Source organism: Zootoca vivipara, chromosome 15 (genome assembly GCF_965207765.1).
Source record: "Zootoca vivipara chromosome 15, rZooViv2.hap1.1, whole genome shotgun sequence".
Classification (NCBI taxonomy): Eukaryota; Metazoa; Chordata; class Lepidosauria; order Squamata; family Lacertidae; genus Zootoca; species Zootoca vivipara.
In genome coordinates this window covers 12,714,107-12,733,828 of record NC_142598.1, presented here as the reverse complement: position 1 = coordinate 12,733,828, position 19,722 = coordinate 12,714,107, and the positions used below count along the sequence as shown (strand labels likewise).

The following is a 19,722-nucleotide window of genomic DNA, read 5'->3' as shown; positions in this document are numbered from 1 at the left end:
TCTTCACTCAGAGCTACTGGGTTATATTACATACTAGGGTTGCTTTCTTCTTGCTCCCAGATTTCTGTGCACACACATACACAAAAGAGAACTCCATTATTGCATCAACTGAATTTTTTAAAATCCATATGCCAATGCTTGCAGGTACAGAAAGGTGTCAGCACTTAGTCTGATTAAGATATGAACTCTTTCAAGAGCACTTTGAACAGTTTTAAAAAAGCTTTAAACCAGAAAGGGCAGTAGCGACTCAACTTCCTCTGGCTGAAGGGAAACTCAGGCACCCCCAAACTTCGGCCCTCCAGATGTTTTGGACTACAATTCCCATCTTCTCCGACCACTGGTCCTGTTAGCTAGGGATCATGGGAGTTCTAGGCCAAAACATCTGGAGGGCCGCAGTTTGGGGATGCCTGATTGAGATCATCCCCACAAGAGTGCTATTGTGCTATTTATTCACAATGTACTTTGGTTTTCTCTTTTCCTGAAATTCAAGGAACCATTTTATTCTGGATTGAGAAGCTGGTTACTTGCTTGAGGTCCTTGAAAACAAATATTTTAGAGAATGTGATGTTGAGTTTCACGTTTAGTCTAGAAAAACATTGGATTCTTAAACATTAGAATATTTTGAAACTTAAAAGTGCGGTTTATTTGTTGATGTGTTACAGCAGCCGAAATTTTAAAAAGAAAAACAAACAAACACCAAACTCGTCTTACTGCTTCTAAAACATCTGTTTCTTTTTGCACTCAAAATATTAGCTGCTGTTATTAGTCTTCTGAAGGTTTTAAAAGATTACAGTCCTGTTATTTGAAAAAATCACAGCAAAATTCTGCTTAATTGATTAGGAAAACAACTCATTAGCCACATGGAGGCTTAATTTAAAAAATGACACCCTCCCCAAATAAATACATTTTCTCTCTATGAGAAAAAAAAGGCTTTTCGGCATCACCTCCATTTCAGCATCAACCTATATGTAAGGTTTAAATTAATTAAATCCTGACAGCGTAGACCGTTTGTACCACAAGGCAAATTTGGGGGGGAGCAAAAGAATTGCTCTTTCTGTCTTTTTCTGTTTCGGCTGCTGTTGCCAACATGTTCCCAAACTCTGCTTCCAGTAAGAACTGCTACTGGTTTTCCTTCCCTAGCCGAATCAAATAAGTACCACACAAAAAGGTGCTTTTCTTTGGAAGCACAAGCCTCATGAATCTTAAACACATACAGTGGTACCTCGGGTTACATCCGCTTCAGGTTACAGACGCTTCAGGTTACAGACTCCGCTAACCCAGAAATAGTACCTTGGGTTAAGAACTTTGCTTCAGGATGAGAACAGAAATTGTGTGGCGACAGCTCAGTGGCAGCGGGAGGCCCCATTAGCTAAAGCGGTGCTTCAGGTTAAGAACAGTTTCAGGTTAAGAACGGACCTCCGGAACGAATTAAGTTCTTAACCAGAGGTACCACTGTAGAAAAGTTTGACACAGACTTAGGTAGTTATTTAACTTGCCCAATAATCCCACAATCTGGGCCCATGAGTTTTATCCAAGATTAATTTGTTATGAAATTGTGGGCTTGGACAGGAGAGCATTAATGAAGTACTGTATGAATAGCTTTGAATGTTTCCTAATGGCCAGTAGGCCAAGTCACACCTTGCCTATACTGAAAGAGTCAGGCTATTCAAGTGATGTGCTTCCATGGGAATTAAATGGGAGACATTTTTTTTCCTGATACAGGAATGTTCTGAAAGGGCACTCCTCTGCCCCCCTGCTAAGAATGAGCTGGGTGATTTTCTGTGGAGAGAAAGCACAGTTTGAGACAGAGACTAAGAAAGCATCAGAGGCAAACTCTAAGTAAGACCCCAGCTGCAAAAATTGAGCACAAGGAGAAATATGACCAATCTGAACCCCATATGTAATGGGGAAGCTATTTTGCCCTTGGTATACAGTGGCACCTCTGGATAAGTACTTACTCCGTTCCGGGGTGCAGTTCTCACCCGGAAAAGTATGTACCTGGAGCGGCGCTTCTGTGCATGCGCAAAGCACCGATAGAGCGCATCTGCGTGTGGCGCACAGAATGCTTCTGCGCATGTGCACGCGGCGGAACCTGGAAGTAAACACTTCTGGGTCTGCTGCGTACCAGCGGCGGAGCTTCATGCTCCATCACCGGGGGCGGAGAGCAGTCTCGCTGCCCCCAGTGACGTGGCGCGCATTCTGGGGGTGGGGTGGGGTGCACCGTGCAGTGACGTGTGTTTTGGGGCAAGGCGGGCAGCGGCGATGGGACCCCTGGGATCGCGTCGCTCGGGGCGCACCGCCCCAACCGCCCCTATCTTCCTACGCCCCTGCCGCGTACTTAAGCTGGAAATACGCAACCCGCAGCAAACGTAACCAGAGGTATGACTGTAAATGTCCTCACCGTTTCAGAAATACTGCGTCTCTAAGGCATACCTGCAATCAAGCATAAGAAAGGTGTCGGTCACTTAACTGCTGCAGAACTGTAATAATGGAGGCTCAGAAAGATATTTTAGCTGGAGAAGAAATGAATGAATCAAAGGGTGGATCCTGCTCTCCCCCACCCCTTGCTAGAGCTTCCAGGCAGGAGTGTCTTGTTTAATTGCTGCATCTCATGCCTACTTCCCCAACCGCAGCATCTATATGATGCTGTCTAGGGCTGGATTCTCAACTTTGTGATACATCAACAGCTAAACATCGCGATATACTGATTTTTCACGATGTCTGAAATAAGGATGGAGCTATGTAGAGGCACTGACTGTTTTCCCCACATTGTAATTTTGATCGAAGACAAGAGTGTAATATCCACTGGGGAGAAAGTTCAGTGCTCGGGCAGATTGATATTTAATCTATTGTGAGGAGCTACCCCAAACAAAGACAAATGCAATACCATAGAGAATTTAGAGGTGGGAGAGGTATGACGTAGAGGTGGCGGCCTGATGCATACCTCCAAAATATTAACAGAAAATCAGGTGCTTTGTATGTCCTGTACCCCTAGACGATGCCAAGTACCTCGTAAGTAGTCAGCAGAATGTGGAAATCATGATTTGATTTGAAGTCCTGCTGTAGCTCAGTTCTTTCTTCTTTGTTTCCTGAATACGTCATGAGGGAAAGGCTTGGAGAAAATCTGTTAATAATAATAACAATAATAATATTTTGAGGAAAGACATAGAATACACTGCTCTAATCAGAATCTATTAACATACGAAGCTGATTTATCTAGCCTGATACTAGCGTCCGACAGCCGAGACCAGTGGTCCCCAAAAAATTTTCAAAGAGGGCCAGATCTGATGAAGTGAAGGGCCGTGAGGGCTGACCAAAGTTGCTGACCTTGACCTTTTTTTAGAACTGAAGTTGTTGAGGTTTTGCCCAAGGAAGTAAACTGCCACAGGGGCCGAATTAGATCAACCGGTTGGCCGGATTAGGCCCCCGAAACAGACTTTGGACATGCCTGGCCTAGACAATCTGAGATGGGGTCTTCTCTATGCACAATGGGTACTCTAAGCTGTGGTCTCTTTCCTAATTAACAGTAGGTCTGAACATGGCATCTGTAATAAATAATAATAATAATAATAATAATAATAATAATAATAATAATAATAATTTATTATTTATACCCCCGCCATCTGGCTAGGTTTCCCCTTCCCCAGTCACTCTGGGCGGCTTCCAATAAAATATTAAAATACAATAATCTATTAAACATTAAAAGCTTCCCATATATATATCTTGTGGGCTACTATGAATGGTAAATGTTCACATTTGAGGGCAGCTGCACATATCAGGATCAAGGGAGATGGTGGAAAGGCAGAAGTGGCTAAACAAACAAAGGTTTTATTCTACTGCTTCCCACTGCATAGAGCTGTCATGGGCTTTGCTTACAGCAAGTTGCCCCTTTTAAAAATTACTATTTCAATCTGATGATAATAAAAAGCAGAAACACAACAGTTTATTTGCTACATGGTCGCTGTGTGGACTTTCTGCAGGCACTCACCAGAGGACTTGGACAATTTGGGATTTCAGGATTTTTCAATGAAGTTTAACATCGCTGGGCCTCATTGCTTTGAGAAGCAGGGGCATGCGGGTGAATTTTTTCATAGGGGAACAGTTAGGGCCAGAGGCGCCAGCTTGCAAGGGTGATGCAGGGGCCGACATCATGCAGGCCAGCAACTGCACCTCCCTCCCTAAGACGGGCAGAGGTTTCCCAGGCTTTGAGAAGGAGGCTCCAGGCTTTAATATTCTAATTTACCAGGAACGTTTAGGGGGCCAGCCTAGTCCACTGACAGCATGCCACTGCTGAGAAGATTATGAACATTTACAAAGTTTACCTTTCCAGTTCCTGCTTCCAGTTGTTTAACACAGACAGAGGGCAAAGGATCAAAAACGGCCTTTTATTAAGCTTCCCACTTAAGACAACAAGCAGAGAAATAGCCTGGAATACATGGGGAAATACATGGCGTCATTCATAGAAATGCAGTGCTTATTATAACCGCTCTCTTCTTACAATGATTAAACGGGAAGGAGAGAATGAGAGACCTGGCAAGTCTTCCCAAGACCCATTTCGTCACCCAGGATGCAGCCATGGCAGGTTTCATAGCAATGTGTCAGCCAGTTTACTCCTTCCATCTGATAGGGGCGTAGATGAATGCCTAAAAAGAGAGAACATGGCATAACACTGGTGGTAAGGTTAACGCCGGGACCCAGGTGGCGCTGTGGTTAAACCACTGAGCCTAGGGCTTGCTGATCAGAAGGTCGGCGGTTCGAATCCCTGTGACGGGGTGAGCTCCCGTTGCTTGGTCCCAGCTCCTGCCAACCTAGCAGTTCAAAAGCACGTCAAAATGCAAGTAGATAAATAGGAACCGCTACAGCGGGAAGGTAAAGGCATTTCCGTGTGCTGCTCTGGTTTGCCAGAAGCGGCTTTGTCATGCTGGCCACATGACCTGGAAGCTGTACGCCGGCTCCCTCGGCCAATCATGCGAGATGAGCACGCAACCCCAGAGTCGGTCACGACTGGACCTAATGGTCAGGGGTCCCTTTACCTTTACCTTTAAGGTTAACGCAGAGATCAGCTCCAAGGTATTGGGAGGCTGGACGGATTGTGCATCTTGAAGAAATAAATTATCTTGGCATATCTATTATGCCTCAAGCTTAAATGTGCTTTATGCTACTGCGCAGGAGCATCAACTTGAATAAAATGTTGCGGGGGGGGGGGGAGTACGTAAGTCTTGCCGTGTGCAACCAATCACAAGACATGGCACACACATACTATTTGAATGGCAATGCCCATCAACTTCGGGGTGGGTAGGTGTCCCACTCAAATACAGTGGTACCTCGGCTTAAGTACATAATTGGTTCCGGAAGTCTGTACTTAACCTAAAGCGAACTTTCCCATTGAAAGTTACAGGTAGGTAGCCGTGTTGGTCTGAGTCGAAGCAAAATAAAAAAATTCCTTCAGTAGCACCTTAAAGACCAACTAAGTTTATATTTTGGTATGAGCTTTCGTGTGCATGCACACTTGTATCTGAAGAAGTGTGCATGCACACGAAAGCTCATACCAAAATATAAACTTAGTTGGTCTTTAAGGTGCTACTGAAGGAATTTTTTTATTTTCCCATTGAAAGTAATGGAAAGTGGATTAATCCGTTCCAGACGGGTCCGTGGAGTACTTAAACTGAAAGTACTCAAACCGAGGTATGACTGTATTTTATTGGGGGAGCCAAAGGGACCTCGGCTCCTAGGAGTGGGCTCTGAAGATCGTGACGTGGTCTGCAGTATAAAAAGACAAAACAATACCCCCCCCCTCCAGACATATGCAATTTGGCCAGAGCTGGGAAACATCTGAACCACTTAAGCGCAGCATCCCACAGAAACATAGAATTATAGAGTTTGAAGGGAACAACCCCCCCCCCTCCAAGGTCATCCATCCCAACTTCCTGTGATGCAGGCTTCTCAACACATGCCCCCCCCCCGCATCTTGAAAGCATTTTGGGCCCTGCTTAGTTTTGCAAACGTGCTAGCAGTTTTCTTGGCACACCCCTAAAGGTAAAGGTAAAGGGGCCCCTGACCATCAGGTCCAGCCATGTCCGACTCTGGGGTTGTGGCGCTCATCTCGCTCTATAGGCCAAGGGAGCCAGCGTTTGTCCGCAGACAGCTTCTGGGGTCATGTGGTCAGCATGACAAAGCCGCTTCTGGCAAACCAGAGCAGCACACGGAAACGCCATTTACCTTCCCGCCGGAGCGGTACCTATTTATCTACTTGCACTTTGATGTGCTTTCGAACTGCTAGGTTGGCAGGAGCTGGGACCGAGCAACGGGAGCTCACCCCGTCGCAGGGATTCGAACTGCCGACCTTCTGATCAGCAAGCCCTAGACTCTGTGGTTTAACCCACAGTGCCACCTGGGTCCCTATCGCCGCACCCCTAGGAGCCACTAAATTTGCTCACTTAGGGCAGTGGTTTTCAACCAGTGTGCCACAGTGCCCTGAATGATGGTCTCAGAGGCTGCGGGCAACACTGGCCTCTGTCCCTCTTTTCTTCCTTCCCACCCTCCTCTGATGCCCTCTCCTGTCTCTCCATCCCAAAGGCTTGCATCTGTTTACTGAAGCAGCCCTGGCTAAAAGCCCTGGTGGTGAATGGGGTCTCAGTCTGGGAGGTACCGCACTTCTCTTTGGGGCGGGGTAGGGGACCAGGGGTGGCGGTGGCAGCAGCGGCGGCTGCCCAGAGGACACCCAAGGAGAGGAGGCTGAGGGAACTCTCCCCAAGGAAGGGTGTTTGAAAAAAGCTTTCTTTAGCACCTCAGCCCTTGCTTTTTCCTGCAAGACCAATTGCAGTCGTTAACAGTCATCCACAGGTTTCCACTCCTATCAGTCAATCACCCATTCCCACCCCCCTTCTGAGTAATACCCCTCCCCTCCCTGGGACTATACATAGGGTCTGGTGACTTCTGATTCAGTGTATCTGAAGAAGTGTGCATGCACACGAAAGCTCATACCTATGACAAACCTAGTTGGTCTCTAAGGTGCTACTGAAAGGATTTTTTTGTTTTGTTTTGAAAAAAGGCTGAGAGGCTGTCAGCTCTGCAGGCAAAGGGTGACATTAACTTCTTCTTTTTTAAAGAAAGATTTCAATTTTTTTATTTATACTTTTCAAGTTTATACATGTCACTAATTTTACAATCATTTTGACATTTCAAAACTTCCTTCCCCCTTAAATTTAATTTTAAAAATTTAATTTAATTTTAATATCTTCTGCATACCCAAATTGAGGGTGGTGGTGACATAACTGGGCTCCTGAGCCGCACTCACAGCGCTGCCGCAGAAAGAATGTACCGGTAGTTGGTTTAGGGAGCCGTGGAATCAAAAAGGTTGAAAACCTCTGACTTAGGGGCAACTTGGCGCAGAGCAGCCAAGCCAACGATCCCACTCACCTGCCAGCCCCCATTTCCTCAAGTGCTGCTCTTCCACGCCTGGTCCCCCTTGGCTCTCTGTGCGCTTAGCAGAGACACTTTGGAAGAAGCGAGACATCACGGGCCGCTGCTGTTGGTGGTTGCACGCTTGCAACAAGACCTCAAGCAGCGCAAAAGTCCCTGCCTCTTCTTCTCGGGCGCGAGACCCGGGACCCAGCTTGTTTGCAAAGCGACTCCCGGAAGGAAAGCGACAGAGGGGCTCGCGCCTATTGGCTCGTCCGAAGGAAACCCGCTTTGCGATTGGCTGCTGCTGCTGCATTGGCAACATAACCCAGGAACTGCATCTTGCAACGCGGTAGGCGAAAGTGCGCAGGCGAGGATAGCGCATTTGCACTGTTTTCATTGCACGGGAGCCTGCGACTGTTAGCTAAAAACTTTAAAATGAATAAGCATTTGATAACCATTTCGTAACCGTGGCTGGAGCCGCCCAGAGTGGCTGGGGAAATCCAGCCAGATGGGCGGGGTATAAATAAATTATTATTATTACTACTACTAAATAAAAAAATTCCTTCCAGTAGCACCTTACGAGACCAACTAAGTTTGTTATTGGTATGAGATTTCGTGTGCATGCACACTTCTTCACACTTGAAGATTGGAAGGGTGCATGCACACGAAAGCTCATACCAATGACAAACTTAGTTGGTCTCGTAAGGTGCTACTGGAAGGAATTTTTGTGATTTTTTTTTAACACCCGAAATTAGTGGTGCGATGTATTTATTTACAAGGAAAGTGCCAAAAACGACTAAGCAGCACCTCGAAATCGAGTTCAATAATGAAAAGCCGTATGTAATGTTTATTGACTTGCGGTTCAATTCCGGGCCGGCAGGTTGCATTTGCGAGAGGTGAGATCTCTGCTCTGATTACAAGCTCATCACCTTTATAATCGCAGCTGCAAGATATAAGGGAATCCATGGTGGGGAGTGCAATTTTTTTTAATCTCATCGTAGAGGGAGAGGCAAAGAGCTGATATAGGACTTTAATCAAAGGTTCTCCCAGGCTGTTGATAAACGTAATTGGAGCTCTTTCCCTTTGAAGGAAGTTACTGAACTGCAAGGGAGGCTGTGCGCTAGCAAAGGAGCGAGATAAAGGAAGTTTAAATCTTGCTGCTGCCATTAAACACGGTATTTGTACATTCAGAAGTTCCACAATCAGTAGGCTATGTAAAAGCGTGTTTCGGCCTAAATCTTAATCCTTTATATATGGCTGCTTATCCCCATTGCGCTAGGTCTCTGTCTTTCTGTCTGCAGGCTGAATTAAAGATTCAGAAATCAATTAAAAGCGGGGTAATAATAATAATAAGAATTTGTTCCTGCCGCACCGGCGCTGTGCATAAAAGCGAACAAAAAACTAACTAACTGAAGAAGTGTGCATGCACACGAAAGCTCATACCAATAACAAAACTTAGTTGAAGGTGCTACTGGACGGAATTTTTTATTTTTAAAAAACTAAGTCTGCAGAAAGCATAGGGGCCAAGCCCCCCAAATTTGAGTGTTCAGGGCCCCCCCAAAGTTGATGGGCATTGCCATTCAAATAGTGTCATGTGATCGCTTATGCGGGGTAGGGCTTACAATCGCCCCCCTCCCATATTTTATCCAACTTGGCGGAAAGACTCGGCTAACGCAGTTCTTTCACTTGGGGTCAGAAAGGGGCTAATCCTCTTTGGCAGGCACCCCCAAACCGCGGCCCTCCAGATGTTTTGGCCTACAATTCCCATGATCCCTAGCTAAGAAGACCAGTGGTCAGGGATGATGGGAATTGTAGTCCAAAACATCTGGAGGGCCGAAGTTTGGAGATGTCAAAGTCTCAGCGCGGAGTTCCCCCTTAGGCGTAAGCTGGCAGTTACCCCGGAGTGAAAGAACCACAGCAGCAACCGTTGCAGTTTCCTTCCGAGGGCGCAAGAAGCCCGCGGGAGCTGCCGGCCTCGGACGCCGCTTCCCCGGCTTGTTTTACCCGCAGGCTCGACTCCGCCTCCAGCCCGCGAAGGCCGGAGGGGAGGAGGAGGCGCTCGCCAGCCGCCGGGGTTGCAGTCCGGACAGAAGAGCCGCCTGCCTGCACCGCGATGGAGGGCGAAAGTTGCGCGCTGCTGCTGTGGTCGACGGTACTCGCCGGGCTCTTGCTCTTCTACCTGGGCTTCGTGCGGCGCGTCACCGGGGCTGCGCGCACCGCCTTCCCGCGGAGGGAGCCCGGCCGAGCCGCAGGAGGAGGCGGTAGGCCGCCGGTCGATTCGGTGAGTCGGTCTGCGAGTGGGGGGCGTCGGAGCGATGCGCTCGCTCTCCGCTGGCCCCGCGGCTGGAAGGGGGTCGATCTTGGATGATCGCCCTGCCAGCCAAGGTCCTTAAGCGCCCTGCGATAGGAACCTCAAAGGAACCTCCTCGAGTTTGAATTTGGGGCTTCCTGTTACCAAAAACTGCTCGGCTACCACGGAATAATGGGATAATACCGCGGGACAAATAATGCAAGGTTGTGTACTTAGGCAGGAAGAATCAGATGCTCCAGTATAAGATGCAGGGAGCTAGCCAAGAGAGGCAGCTGCCTTCGAGGAAATAAAATAATTTGCTTAACTAAGGGAGGTTCTTGGTGTCCCTTAGATTGGGGACACCTGGGCTCACTAGCAGTACACGGGAAAAGGATCTAGGCGTCTCAACCCCCCCAAAATCTCCATGCTCTCTCTTCCACACCCCGACACGAACTCCCTGCTCTTTTCATGGGGCGTGGTGCCGCGCACTTGCCCCCCACATTTTGTGGGTGCCTGGTCCCTATATGGGACATTTTGTGGGTGCTTGGGCACCCAGGGTCCTAGGGAGATGGCACCTTTATAGTGGACCACAAGCTTAACATGAGTCAGCAGTGTGGTGCAGCAGCAAAAAAAGCTAATGCTATTCCCTGCTGCATCAACAGAAGTGTTGTGTCCAGATCAAAGGCCCTGGTCAGACCACACTTGGAATACTGTGTCCAGTTCTGGGTGCCACAATTTAAGAAGGATATTGACAAACTAGAACATGTGCAAAGGAGGGTGACCAAGATGATCAAGGGTCTGGAAACCAAGCCTTACGAGGAATGGTTGAAGGAGTTGGGTATGTTTAGTCTGTAGAAGAGGAGACAGAGAGGAGATAGCCATCTTCAAATACCTAAAAGGGCTGTCACATGGAAGATGGAGCAAGCTAGTTTTTCCTGCTCTGGAGGGTAGGACTCAAACCAATGGCTTTGAGTCACAAGGAGATTCCGACAACACACCAGGAATAACTTTCTGACAGTAAGAGCTGTTCAACAGTGGAACAGACAGTCCCTCGGAAGTTGGTGGATTCTCCTTCCTTGGAGGTTTTTAAGCTGAGGTTGAATGACCATCTATCATGAATGCTTTAGTTGAGGTTCCTGCATTGCAGGGGGTTGGACTAGAGGATCTTTGGGGTCCCCTCCAACTCTTAAGATGCTCTGATTCTCTGAACAGCCTAAGCATGCTGATGGAGCCGTGCCATTTTGGAGCCATGACGAAACACCACTTTTGAGTAACATAATTCAGACTTCTCTGTTTATTCAGGGGAAGGGTAATGGACAAATGTTGCCTAAGCAAACTTCAAGTCAGACTTGATTCCTGCCAGAGAACAGTTGCCAAGAGTTAGAATGTCAGACATAGGTTGACGCCTCATTCCGACGTGCCAGCGAAACAGAAAGTTCTTAAGAGGTTTACATCATACCAATTAAGAACTAAAAGCAGTTACTGTACATTATTTTGGGTTTACAGTACTTATAAAGCCCACGACCCACTTACACGGGCTTTGGGACCCACCTGAGAGGATTCCTCAGAACTGTGTATTGCTGCTTTTTTTTTTTTTGCCTCTGGAAAGAAGGTTTTATACTTGATAGTGGGACAAAATAAAATGCATGTGACACTGTGGGAAGTGGCTTTTCTTTCAAGCTACTTTCTCTTCCCTTTAAAACCTATTCTGTCTCTAGCCAGAAAGAGCAGATGTTGACTGGTTTGGCTGCTACGTATAGCAAACATTTTGAATGTCGACACCTCAAGAGATACTTCATCTCTGTGCAAAGGTCATTTTTAGCCTTCCTTGCCTTACCACTACTGCTTTCCTTCAGAGCAGCATTTTAAATTGTTTTTTTGAATTTGTCTGCTGTTTTGAATTGCTGCCTTTGCCTGATATGTCTTGTATTTTTAATCTGGTTTTGTATCATGCTGATTTTTGTAAACAAAGATGGGGGGGGCGGGGTATAAATGGATAGTAAAATAACATTACTCCTTCCCTCGGCTTCTTACCTAAAACAGGAACCTATGGCTGAGAGTATTAACTGTACAAACCTAAATGTCATTCTCTGATATTAATTTTGTAATGGAATTAAAAATTTGGTACTAAAGAAAAATATTTGAACATGAGTGGACCCATGGCTATAGATTTGGAAGCAAAATGGCGCCACCCCAAAATAAAGTCATTTTGGTGAGGGGAGGATTCCTAGTACAGTGGTACCTCGGTTGTCGAATGCTTTGGAAGTCGGAACGTTTCGGTTTTCGAACGCCGAAAACCCAGAAGTAAATGCTTCCGTTTTCAAACAGAAATTGCCGATTGCCGATTGCGCTTCAGTTGTTGAACGTTCTGGAAGTCAAACGGTCTTCCGGAAGGGATTACGTTCGACGACCGAGGTACCGCTGTACATTAAAATGTATTAGTTTGTATATTAAAATGTTGTTTAAATGTCCTGGTAAGGACCCTTGAGCTTCTGGGACCTACACAATGCTGAGCATGTCGGCTGGGGATGGAGCGATCCGCCTGCTTGAGCTCTTAATAGATTATTCCAAGGAGAGATGAAAGCAGATGCACATTGGGAGATGAAAAACCACCCCTACCTTCTGCCACTTGCCCCAAAGGACCTTATTCCAGGCTGAACAGGAGCACTCCTGCCTTAGGGGCTGGGCTGAGGAAGTGTGGCATCATTTTGTTGTGGGTGTTGTGGCAACATTCCCATATAACCTCTGGTTCCATTAATACTTTTGGGACTGTAGCCATACCAGAGCCTAAGGTAAAGGTAAAGGGACCCCTGACCATTAGGTCCAGTCGTGACCGACTCTGGGGTTGCGGCGCTCATCTCGCATTATTGGCCGAGGGAGCCGGCGTACAGCTTCCAGGTCATGACAAAGCCGCTTCTAGCGAACCAGAGCAGCACACGGAAACGCCGTTTACCTGCCCGCTGTAGCGGTTCCTATTTATCTACGTGCACTTTGACGTGCTTTCAAACTGCTAGGTTGGCAGGAGCTGGGACCGAGCAACGGGAGCTCACCCCGTTGCAGGGATTCGAACCGCCGACCTTCTGATCAGCAAGCCCTAGGCTCTGTGGTTTAACCCACAGTGCCACCTGCGTCCCTATACCAGAGCCTAGGGCCATTAAAAAACAGAAACCGTGGGATGTAATCCATTGGAGCAGTCAAATGCAGCATTCATTGTTTCCTTAGAGTGGACACAGACAGGGGGATGTTTCTCCAGCCACTTTAACTTCCTGTTACACCTGGTCTGGAGCATCCTCCCCCTGCATGTGACCAGGTGGGTGGACGTGACCTCGGGAGGCGCCACAAAAGGTCCAGTCACACAGCCATCTTTCTCTTTTTTGCTCTCTTTTTCCTTTTGACTCTTTGGTTCTCTTGGACTGCACTGCTGGCTCTTAGCCAGCAGCACATGGGATGAATCCCCACATGGGATGAATCCCCGGCTTTCTCTGTAACTGTAGCTACAAGCCAAAGCCTGCCTTCAGGGATCATACTGTGAACTGAATGTAAGTAAACTTCTTGTTACTTATATGTTACTTTTGTGTCTTTATTCTTTAGAGAGGGATCAAAGGGGACTTACCAGGAATAATCAAATCTGGGCAAGCCAGACTGGATTGCAAAAACAACCCAGTATCATTCCAAATCAATATGCATGTGCAATCATCTATCTCCTTTCCCCTTTCCCCACGTTTTGCAGTCCAAACCTCTGTACAAAAGGGGAATTTATCTGTGGGTCATATTGATGCAAGGTCAGTACAGTGTCCTGTGATTTCCCCCAGGTCAGCAGCGGTGTGTTTTAGAAGACTGAAATCTTCTTCTGCTGGTTTTTGAATGCTGTTGGATTTAATGCCAGGAGAGTTAGGGGGGCTATCGGTACAACCCTAACCCTAAACTCTTCTGTCTCTCCCTCCCCTCTCTCCCCTCACAGTGGAGTCCCAGGTTGTCTGGCTTCTCGCTGCAACTTTGCGTACACCTGGTCAACACGGTGAGTATACAGCCGTTCCAATCTGATCAGTCTTTGTCCTTTTTGAAAGGATCTTGTGCATATCTAGAACTCCTATCCTCGTTCTCAGTGAAGCCAGACCCTCCCAAGACCTTCCACTTCCGCCAGGAGCAAATGGAGCAGTGATAATGAAGGAACCTGAGCAGCCTAGAATTGCCCAACCATGCTTTGTGTTTTGAGCACGGCTGCAGGAACTTGAGCTTCCTGGGATTGGGCTCTGGTTCTTACCTTCCAAGTCCCGGACTGCAGAATCCGGGACCGGCAGCCATGTGACACCGGAAGTTGCATCGACGTAACTTCCGGTGTCGCTTTGCCCTTCTATGGGCACCAAAAATGGCCGCCGGCGGCTTCGAAAGCCGCTTGTACGCATGTCAGGAAGTGCGTCGACGCAACTTCCGGTGTCGCTCCGCCCATCTATGGGCACCAAAAATGGCCGACACCGGAAGTCGCGTCTATGCACTTCCGGACATGCGTAGATGCGACTTTTGAAGCCGGCGGCGGCCATTTTTGGTGCCCATAGAAGGGCAAATCGGAAAGAAAAAAAATGGCCGCCGGCAGGAGAAAATAACGGAGAAAAACGGGAGACGAAATGATACGGGGGACCACCGGGAAAAGGTAAGTAAAAACGGGGGTTTCCCGGGGAAAACGGGGTACTTGGCAGCTATGCTCCGGTTGTTAGCAATCATTCCACCCGTTTCCAGCATTCGGGTTCCCCATGCCTTCACGTGGGTAGCCAGGACAGCAACATAATACCTCCTGCACTAGAGGGCAGGCTGGGAAGAATTTGAAGATTTGCGGAAGGACAAAAAACCTCTAGCAGTTAAACCTTAAATGGGAGGGGAAGCCACAGAAACCAGCCTGATAAGGACTCGGCAGCACAGAATGCTGAGTGGCAAAGTGGCGTGCGGGATGGGAAAATTGGGAGGCAATGGTGGAAACGAAGAGGAAGCACTTTATCGAAGCATTTTGTTGTACTAGGAAAGTGAAAGGAGAATGGGGGTTGGCAGTCAAAGGGAGATGTACTTTCAGTTACTGCTTAGTAGTACAGTGGTACCTCTACTTACGAATTTAATGCGTTCCAAATGCACATTTTTAAGTAGAAAAAATTTGTAAGTTGAATCCCATAGGAATGCATTGGGAGAAAGAATTCGTAAGTAGAAAAAATCCTATCTAAAAATTCGTAAGTAGAAAAAATCCTATCTAAACCACATCCAAGATGGCGGAAGGAGCTCCATTCGTAAGTAGAAACATTTGTAAGTAGAGTTATTCGTAAGTAGAGGTACTACTGTAGGTCCTTTGACTTTCATGGAAAAAAAAATACCACACTGAAACATTTCATGGTTTCCAGGCATGTGACTGACTTAGACGTAAGCAATGGACCATCTAGCTCAGTCTGGGTTTGATGTGCAGAACTGTAAGGCATATGGCTAAATTAACGGGGGAAATTTGACAACAGGGTGATGAAACATTTCAAAAAGAATGGGGAAATTTATTATATATATATATATATATATATATATATATATATATATATATATATAAGATTTGTGTGAAATAGAGAAACCAGTAGAATTGAATTAAACCTCATAATGTGCAAATAAATATTTTTATTGGATTAACAGTAATAATGACAACATGAACTACAAGGTAACTAAATTAATTTAATGTATCTACAAATAGTAAGACAGGCAACAAGATCTGTATGTATAGAAGAGTTTATCTACTTAAAAACAATTTATAGATAAGTCTGTAAACAAACAATAGTGTACAAAACAAACAAAGACATAATTTAAAAGCGACAAAAAGAAGTCAGAAGAAGGAAGAAAGGAAGTCAGCTCGTACTGTATGAGCAAGCTACAAATGTGCAGTGTAATGTAATATATATGGGAAGTATGAAGTTTGGAAAACCAATGAAGATTATATTACAAAAGAAGAGGGCCAGATTTGATGAAGTGAAGGGTCGACCAAAGGGCCAACCGAAGTTGTTGACTTTTTTTTTTTTTAAAGGATTTTACCCCCAAAGCTGTTGAGCTTTTTTTAAGGATTGGAGTTGTTGAGCTTTTTTAGGGTACAAGTTGTTGAGGTTTTTTAAAGGATTTTACCCTGGGAAATGAACTGCCACAGGAGTCGGATTAGGCCCCCGAAATGGACTTTAGACATGCCTGGACTAGACTGTAGGAAAACCTTGCCGACCACTGGGATAGGCGCTTCCTTTTTGTATGTTGGTGACGAAGCTCATATACTCGTTTGGATCAGATGAAGTTTACACAGTTCCCCACAGTACTGCAGAAGTTCCTGACTGTAGGCAAAAAGTGGGTGGGCTCTCTAAGTGCATATACACTTTTAGGACAAGCAAGGCATCAGAACGGGATTGTGACTTATTGTACTGTTGAACGCAATAGAATGACTGATGTTTTAATGTATTTTTCATCTCCTCTGGGAAGCCGCCCAGAGAGGCTGGGGAAACTCAGCCAGATGGGCGGGGTAGAAGTAATTAATAATAATAATAATAATAATAATAATAATAATAATAATAATAATAAAAGGTAAAGGGGCCCCTGACCATCAGGTCCAGTCGTGCCCGACTCTGGGGTTGCGGTGCTCATCTCGCTCTATAGGCCAAGGGAGCCGGTGTTTGTCCACATACAGCTTCCGGGTCATGTGGCCAGCATGACAAAGCTGCTTCTGGCGAACCAGAGCAGCGCACAGAAACGCTGTTTACTTTCCTGCTGTAGCGGTCCCTATTTATCTACTTGCACTTTGATGTGCTTTCGAACTGCTAGGTGGGCAGGAGCTGGGACCGAGCAACGGGAGCTCACCCCGTCACAGGGATTCGAACCGTCGACCTTTTGATCAGCAAGCCCTAGACTCTGGGTTTAACCCACAGCGCCACCTGGGTCCCATTCTTCTTCTTCTTCTTCTTCTTCTTCTTCTTCTTCTTCTTCTTCTTCTTCTTCTCCTTCTCCTTCTCCTTCTCCTTCTCCTTCTCCTTCTTCTTCCTATGCATCTAAACCAGATGTGGGACACAGAATGTGTGTTCCACTTATTACTCCTGTTTTCTCTGCCTCTCCATCATTGCTCCTGCGATGAGACACACCTGGGCTCCTGGTCACATTCTTTTTAATGGCTTTTCTGCACTTCACAAACTGTTCTAGAAACAGTGGAGGGAGCCTTATCATTGATGCAAGGCCTGACCAGTCAATGTTGTGCAAACCTGGCTTCTGCTGAAAGAATGTGTTTCTGCTGAATATAATCCCAGAGAAGAGATGAGCCATATGCTCAAAAATGTGTTGAATGTCCAGCAGGTTTGCCCCTGAAATTATGTGCATATTTAAGCACCTCAAGAGAATCGACAGCAAATCTACTAGAACTGCAATTATTTTATTTGTTTTTATACCCACTTATAGGCTTTCGGACAGAATTTTTTAGTGCCACTTCTAATGTGGTGAGTATTTTATTTATTTATTTTAGATTTCAAACTGGGGAGCAGGTCTGTGTTGCTAGAAGAAGTGGATTGTATTCAACAGAGCGCCAAGGAGACCATTCTGTCGGCGCAAGGATTTCTCTTTGTGCAATGGAATGTTCCCCCCTTCTTCTCCCTATGCGCCCTAATATCTGCAAGGAAGGGGATCATCAACTCTCCAGAGCAGATTTGGGGACAGTGCAGCGCACATGTCAGCGAAAAGGGAGGGTGGAAATTTGCTACATTAGTGCCAATCCTTGCACTAGCGCAAATAGTTCATAGAATGCTTCCCAGTGTCTACACTTTACAGATTTCCCATAGGCCGTATATGGAGGAACTTGAGGATGGTTGTTGCTTTTCAGCATCTTCTGGGGCTTTGATTTGATTTGGCTCCTGCTTCCAGTTTTGCTGAACTCTGCAATTATCTGGGTGCTGGTATTCCCTTCTCTGTTGAAGGGGACTGTTTCCTACTTTGACGCCTTGCTTGCCTTAATACACATTCTGTATCAAGCATGGTGCACTTGCTAATGCCTGATACAAGCTATTGGCATCTTGAAGGGTCGGGTCGGAGCAGAAGCAGCGCCGTATCCCAGGCAAGGCAAAGATGAGTGGCACCTTGGCACTTCTGTGTGGTAATACTAACATTTTAAACAGATGGTTTAAAATTCTTCAGATGCCAACTCCTCTATCTTGCATGCATACTGAGCGCAGCCAGCTTTTTGCAACAGCATCTTGTTGCATTTATGCACCATAAAGTTGTGTTTTGGGGTATATCTTATGTGGTTGGTTTGGTTAAACCAGGCACCCCCAAACTGCGGCCCTCCAGATGTTTTGGCCTACAACTCCCATGATCCCTAGCTAACAGGACCAGTGGTTGGGGAAGATGGGAATTGTAGTCCAAAACATCTGGAGGACCAAAGTTTGGGGATGCCTGGATTAAACAGTCCAGAATTCGCAGAAAACTCCCATGTCCCACAGCAGGGAATACATCTGACAATTTTAGCTGTGCAGATATGCAAAACTAACTGTGGGTCTTGTGTTTCCCAATTAACTTTTAATCAATTTGGCATTAATGGTACTCATTGGGGGCCACTTCAACAAGATACTGGATACAAGGGGTGAGATTCAGCTAAGCTTTACTCATGGCAGACCCATCAAAATTAATGGGCCTAACCTAGCCATGTTCATTTATTTCACTTGGTCTGAATAGCAACTTTGGCTCGCTTCTCATACGTGATCACAACCTTACTTGGGTGGGTGGGGAGGAATAAATAGACGGAGAGTTTGGGAAACCAGCTGTTTCCTTCTCCCTGTTACTTGGAATTATAACAACGATCAGGCACAAGGTTTGTGCCCATATGCTCTCCCCATCTTCCTCTGGGTGCAAAGGAAGGAGATACGAAACTTCCAACCACAGTTTCCTGGTTTACCCAAACATGGGAAACTGTTGTTTGTTTGAAACCATGATTGGAAGCGTCTCCTCTTCTGGATGAATGTCAGGGAAGAAGGCATTGCACCTCATGGTGGTTTTTGTGCTTCAGAGGATCCTCTGAAGGTAGGATGTTGGAGGTGTGGGAAAGTGATTTAACTTGTGACTTACAATCTGTAAGGTTAATGGATGCAATGAGACATCCTTCTGAGCCCCTCGGAAAAATATGGTAAGTGACACTCTGGGCTCTGGTACCCTCCTGATCTTGCTTTTTTTTCTTTTTTCAAATAATAAAAAAGCTGTTTCTTGACAGTGATGGAACTACTGGTGTAAAAATTGGTCTTCTCTGATAAAGTCTGTTTGTCAAGACGATTTTTATTGGCAGGATCCGCAAGACCTTCTTTGTAGCATCTTGTTGAATGAAAACTTTCGGCAACAGCGAGAACGAGTGCAATTCTGGATTAAAATGTTGCCCCACACCCTTTTCCGTTCCAAGCCCCCATTTCACGCACTTATTTTGCAGGCTCAACAACTTCACCGCCCTGCGCTACCTTGATATTGCCGAAGACCCTACGTTTGTGCCAGTCGTCGCCGAGGAAGAGAAAAACCACCATTCAGAGTCTGAAAATGTCTTGAAAATTCTCCCCAAACTGATGGAAATAAGGCAAGTACAGAAATGAAAAGGGGTGGGGGATCTGGGGCGCTGGGAACGGGTGGAAACGAGCTGCATTTGGACACTAGATAGCTCTGGGAAAATCATTTGTAGGAAAAGTGGAAGAGCCATTTAGTATTCAGCCCTTAGAAGTTCCTGGCCTGCATTTCCATGTTGGTGATGGAGGGAACAAGCCACTGAAGACCTCTTCCACACGACCAACACGGAACTGCAGGCTGCTACAACATTTTAGCCTGCCAACAAAAATATTTGCTTCTACAAAGCGGATGTGGAACATTGATCCACCACTTCCCTGCCAGTCCACTCAGTCGTCTGAGTGGAATTCTTGGTCACCTATGACTACTAGGCAAGTGGTTAAATATGCAGCTGCTTCTATGGGAAATGGATGTTTAGGTAAGAAGGGCAGGCATATTTACCATATTGGCTA

General features: G+C 46.2%; 2 protein-coding genes across 5 annotated transcripts in view; one reads left to right on the top strand and one right to left on the bottom strand.

The window, feature by feature from the left end:
* CHD1L (chromodomain helicase DNA binding protein 1 like) overlaps positions 1-9,632 on the bottom strand; it is a 34,698-nt gene extending 25,066 nt beyond the window's left edge. Inside the window, exons 1-5 of one of the 4 annotated variants that reach the window (XM_088658291.1) lie at positions 9,302-9,632; positions 4,531-4,643; positions 4,323-4,426; positions 3,010-3,124; positions 2,402-2,433 (exon numbers count right to left, since the gene is read on the bottom strand). In XM_088658291.1, coding sequence (XP_088514417.1) covers positions 2,402-2,433; positions 3,010-3,124; positions 4,323-4,426; positions 4,531-4,620 — 341 coding nt within the window. In that variant the 5' untranslated portion in view covers positions 4,621-4,643; positions 9,302-9,632. Of the gene's footprint in view, positions 1-2,401; positions 2,434-3,009; positions 3,127-4,322; positions 4,427-4,498; positions 4,644-7,419; positions 7,833-9,301 lie in introns of those variants that run through there. The other 3 variants (XM_035141122.3, XM_035141123.3, XM_088658292.1) reach the window with 3 other exon arrangements.
* LOC118097823 (uncharacterized) overlaps positions 9,518-19,722 on the top strand; it is a 33,506-nt gene continuing 23,301 nt past the window's right edge. The window contains exons 1-4 of the mRNA XM_060268952.2: positions 9,518-9,685; positions 13,656-13,712; positions 17,138-17,175; positions 19,146-19,286. Coding sequence (XP_060124935.1) covers positions 9,518-9,685; positions 13,656-13,712; positions 17,138-17,175; positions 19,146-19,286 — 404 coding nt within the window. The remainder of the gene's footprint in view (positions 9,686-13,655; positions 13,713-17,137; positions 17,176-19,145; positions 19,287-19,722) is intronic.